Source organism: Dendrobium catenatum, unplaced genomic scaffold, assembly GCF_001605985.2.
Source record: "Dendrobium catenatum unplaced genomic scaffold, ASM160598v2 fragScaff_scaffold_390, whole genome shotgun sequence".
Classification (NCBI taxonomy): domain Eukaryota; kingdom Viridiplantae; phylum Streptophyta; class Magnoliopsida; order Asparagales; family Orchidaceae; genus Dendrobium; species Dendrobium catenatum.
The window spans coordinates 5,848,277-5,853,494 of NW_021318852.1; the positions used below are offsets into that span (position 1 = coordinate 5,848,277).

The 5,218-nt window shown below is 33.6% G+C and overlaps 1 protein-coding gene across 1 annotated transcript; it reads right to left on the bottom strand.

The window, feature by feature from the left end:
* Positions 1-907, bottom strand: LOC110097565 (phosphopantothenoylcysteine decarboxylase subunit VHS3). The gene has a single exon (XM_020824011.2). It carries the CDS (start codon positions 831-833, stop codon positions 228-230), a length of 606 nt encoding a protein of 201 aa, XP_020679670.1. The 5' UTR covers positions 834-907; the 3' UTR covers positions 1-227.
* Between the last annotated feature and the right edge of the window lie 4,311 nt (positions 908-5,218).

Sequence of the window (5,218 nt, forward strand, 5' to 3'; positions counted from 1 at the left end):
TGGACATCTCGAAAATCTTTCATGTGGAAACTAGTTAAGAGGATATACTACAAAAACTTGTCCGAAATAAACAAAAGTTTATAGAATCAGAATTGCAATCTTCAACGAAAGGCCTAAATCCGAACACACAATGTGCCTCAAAGTGAGGAAAAATTCCACATTAACCTCATCTAAGACTCACATAAAACAACATAATCAATTTATACCTATTTTTCTGCCACTCCAACCTACTTGTTCTCCTCCAGCTGCTCCTCCACCTCCTCTTCATTCTGCTCCTCTTCCTCCTCCTCATCCCCCTCCACATCGTCATCACCATCGTCGTCGTCGTCGTCATCATCATCATCATCATCATTATCCTTGCCTTCTACAAGGTAAGCTCCCGGCTCCAATACCCTTCGCCGCCGAGTCCTTGCCGGTAAGATGTTGTCAAGATCCATCTCCGCAAGAGGATCATCGGAGAAGTCGCTGTCGTCATCATCTCCCTCACCATCCACTTCGCTGCTTCCATCTTCATCATCACTAGAATCCCCGAATTCTCGACCACCCTCGTCGTCACATCCCTCTTCCTGAACCACCATCTTCCCCTTACCCTTATCCGCCGCAGACAAAATGGCCTTTCCCTTATCCTTCTCCACATTCCCGTTCTGATTGCCGCCTACCTTCTTATCATCTTGGCCGGCGTCGCCGCACTCTTCGAAGGGAGCATCGGACTTCTGCTGCTTCATCGTTCTTTCAGCCTCCTCTTCCTCATCTGGCACTAGATTGGACTTTCGTTTGAGAGGCGATGAGGTAATCGACTGGTGATCTAGCAGTTCTCCCTCCATCTCTGCCATAGGAATTAGGGTTTTCGCGGACTGTCGAGGGCTGGCGAAACGAAGGTTGAGAAACAGGCTAGGGATTTTAAGGACAATTTTTCTTTTTTATTCCATTTACATAAAAATGCTTTAAAATTTTTGAAATAATTATTAGAAAAATATATGTATCAAATTTTAATAAATTCAAATTAATTATTCGTAACATGTCCTTTATTGAAAATATTTTTAAATTATTTTGTTGAATATAATAATATATTCTAAATGCAATATAATAATACATAGTTAAATTATGATATTTATCTTTTTATAGCAATATTTATATAAAAATAAATTATATTAGATGTTATAATCAGGAATTTATTATGATATATTAAAAATTTTAGAATTTTGTTTAAAATAAATATTTGATTTTATTGATATTACTGTATTAGAATATTCTAAGTTGAAATTGATTTTTTTTGTTTTGTATTATAAAAAATTGGCTTCGAATATAAGTGGGTATTAGTGTATGAATGATATTTGAGTCATTACATTAAAAAATAAATATTCGATTGTATTATATCGAAATAAATATTATCTTTTTAGAATATAACAAATAATTGTTATAAGTTATACTTGTTTCTTATATTTTACATTTTAAAAATAATAATTAAAAAAAATAAAACTATCTATATTGACCTCAAAGTTGAATAAAAAATTGAGAGAATATTTACAAATAATAATTTTGTGCCCCATAAAAAAATTTCTTACTCCTATATTTATTTTTATTCCAATTAAAATAACATTTTTATTTGTAATTTACTTAAGATTAATATTGTTTGCAACTGAACGGCCCCGTAACCACTCAAAACTTTTGTCATCCACTTTTTTTTTTAATCATTTTCTCAAAAAAAAAAAAAAAAATCATGCAACATGAGCGGATCAGTTTTTTTTTTTTTAAGGTGGTTAAAATTTTAAATAATTAAAAAGATAATAATAATAATAATTCGATTAAAAAAATACATAAAAATAGTGTTTCCACTTCATTTGCAAGAGAAAAATATAATTAGACCATAATGTAAAAGTTTTAGGTTTTATTTTAATTAATTAACCAATTTGAGAGTCCCTTTCATCGAAGAACTGGAGATTACAGAGAGAGTACAAATTACTGGCCGCTCAATCTTCTGCGATAAAAGTTTTCATATGATTTGTTGATATCATGCAGTAATGTTAAATTAATTTATATCATATCATTCAATTGTTTTTTCATATGATCAAAAGCAAAGATGAGATTCCCTTCGAGGTTTCTTCTGAAAAATTGAATGTAGGGGGAAGAATTGTTGGAAAGATTGAGAATCTCTGTTTTCCAACTTTTTTTTTTTCTTTGATTTTTGCTTTCTTTCAAGATGAACAATTGAAACGGCGGAATCTGTAACGATAAGGAAATATTCCACTGATTTCAAGCGAATAATTTCAAGAAATCAAGAACATCAAATTGAGGGAATCTTCCAATATATAAGAAAAAAAAGTTTAACAATATCTAACTTTATATTAAAAACAAAAAAGTACATCTAGAAAGTATTCTTTCATCCAACAACAAGTTGAATGGTTGAAAGAATCTACGACGAAAACATTTCCAAGAAAACAAAAAAAGAAAGAAACACACCAACAGTTCACAGAAGCAGAACACCAATCTTCAACAAAAGGCCTAAATCTGAACACACACAATGTGCCACAAAGGGCCGAAAAACCCACATTCATCCTACCTAAAATCCACACAGAGAGCAACCTAATTCATTTGTACCTATTTTTCTACCATTCCGGCCTACGCGCTTCCCTCTGCATTCTCCTCCTCTTCTTCATTCTCTTCATCCTCTTCTTCCTCCTCCTCCTCCTCCTCCTCCTCCTCTTCCTCCTCCCCCTCCCCATCCGTTGTATGATCATCCTCATCGCTCTCGCCCTCTAATCGATAAGTCCCGGCCTTCACTGCAATGCGCGGCCGTACCCTTCCGGGTATGATGTTGTCAACATCCATCTCTGTAAGAGGATCATCAGTGCAGTCACTGTCACTGATTTCATCGCTTCCGTGACCATCATCGCTAGAATCACTCTCCTGGACGTCGCCGCCCTCTTCCTCATCCACCGCCATTTTCCCCTTCCCCTTCTTGTCATCTTGGCCCGACTCTTCGAGAATAAAGTCGGGCTTCTGCTGCTTCACCGCCTCATCAGACTTTCGCCTGAGAGGCGATTGGGTTAGCGATTCGTGATCTGGCCTTTGAAGTTTTCCTTCCATCTCTGCAACGGGAATCAGAGCTTTTGCGCGAACAACAACGATGGATCGAGAGGTAGTTTTCAGAGATGGGAACTGCCGAGCGACGGGGCAAGGGTTTTATAGAGCAATCGGAATCGGTTACCAGAGCGGGAAAACGGGGAAGTTGTTCTTCTCAGTTATCATCTTTTTTTTTTTAAATATATATAAATTATAATATCTTAATGTAGAATATACTAGAACGGGATTCATAACCGTCGGTTTATATTACGATCGGTGTAATTTAAAAGAGACAGGTATAATACTAATCTTAATGTAAATCGGACGGCAATAAAACAGAACCTATTAGTTTTGCAACTGAATATCCTAACATAGATTTTTTTTTTTGGAGATTTACATATGAGACACGTAACAATTATCTATTTATAGAATAGACACTTTGGACTATGTCTATTTTTGAGGTGTAAAACAAATGAATTTGTCAAATTCATCATTAAATCGATGGAAATTTAACAAAAAAACTAAAAATATGGATTATGATTGTGAATTTTAATATTTATATATAAATTTAAAATAGATTTAAGAGAGTGTTAGTTTCATAAGCGGCCGAATTTAGAATGTTATGCAAGCAATTAAATAATTTCTTCAGGAATGCATTCGTAACATTTAAATTTTAATTATTTACATAACTATAATTTACAATATAAAGCTGCTTTAAGAAGCAATAAGAAAATTGTTTCAAATGAAACCTTACAGTACTATTTATCGAATTATCACTTAGTATACAACATGCATCAACCATTCATCTTTAGAGTCGAAGCCCTCCCAATATTTGCATTCGATGTCTACATGATAATTCAAAACAATCAATCAGCCAGCGACTAGCCGAATCTAGGTCTTCAATTACGAACTTAAAAAATGGACCAACTAATCAGCAACATGAATCATTCACAATTTATGAAGTTTCCAATTTTATGAGAAATTATTACGTACAGTCGGAGCCTCCATAGGTCGATCAGGACGCACTACGTCGCCCGATACATAGCGGTACACAGTGAATAGGTGATGTGGCGTGTCCTGATTGACTTCCGGACAGAAACAGGAGGCTGCACGTAATAATTTCGTCAATTTTATGGAGCATATTGTCACTACTAGTTGAGAATATCATGCTCTTGTAGTTTAAAATCAAAAATTTTTTTTTTTTGCAATATTAAAATATCATGATTAATCAATAAATTTATGTATGAGTATAATTTAAAATCTATAAATTATAAGAGAAATGTATTTATGTCGAAATTCTATACCTAACTCTCACGCTGCCAAACTCTCTTAAGAAATATAAGTATTTATTAGGCTTTTAATTTAGTTTGCTTAAGATACACAATCGACCGTTGAAGCCAACAACCATTTGATCCTACGGTGCATGATGCAGCATTATACAGACTGCCCGGTGATCCACGTGATTACCTTTTTGTATTTTTTAAAATTTTATTTTATAGATAAAATTATAAAAAAATTTGTATTATGATTTTTTTATATTAAAAAAAATATTTGTATAAGCTCCTCATGAATATATTGTGATATAAACAATAACAAAATAATTTTAATATAATTTATGCACCGTTCGTTGGACATTGGAGGCCTTAATGATGTCGGAATTTAGTGATCTTGGACTCGTTGGATTCGTCTCGTCGAGGCCGTTCGATTCGAGTAAAGCTCGTCAAAATCGGGAGACCGTTTGGTAACTCAAATGCGGTTTGAACCTTCCAACAGCGCTTTGAACTCTTGATTCGGACTTATTTGGGCCGGATTGGTTCGATCTTGGTGTTGTTGGGTTCGTATTTCCGAGACGCTCAGTTTGACTGTAAGATCGTTGAAATCGGAGTTCGATGCTCCCGGATTTAATTTTTGAAATCTCCAACTAGTTTTTGCCTCGGGATTCGTGCCTGATCAAGCTAATTTTGTGATGATGTATCAAATATCTTTATTAAAATTCTCTCATAATTCTAAAACAAAATTGTAAATTTTACCAATATATTTTGGGTCTTAATATTATATATATTATATATATATATATATATATATATATATATATATATATATATATATATATATATATATATATATAATTATATTAATATATATATATATATAT

Coding starts and splice junctions, on each gene's coding strand:
- LOC110097565 (XM_020824011.2), bottom strand. CDS start 833: ATGGCAGAGATGGAGGGAGAACTGCTAGATCACCAGTCGATTACCTCA.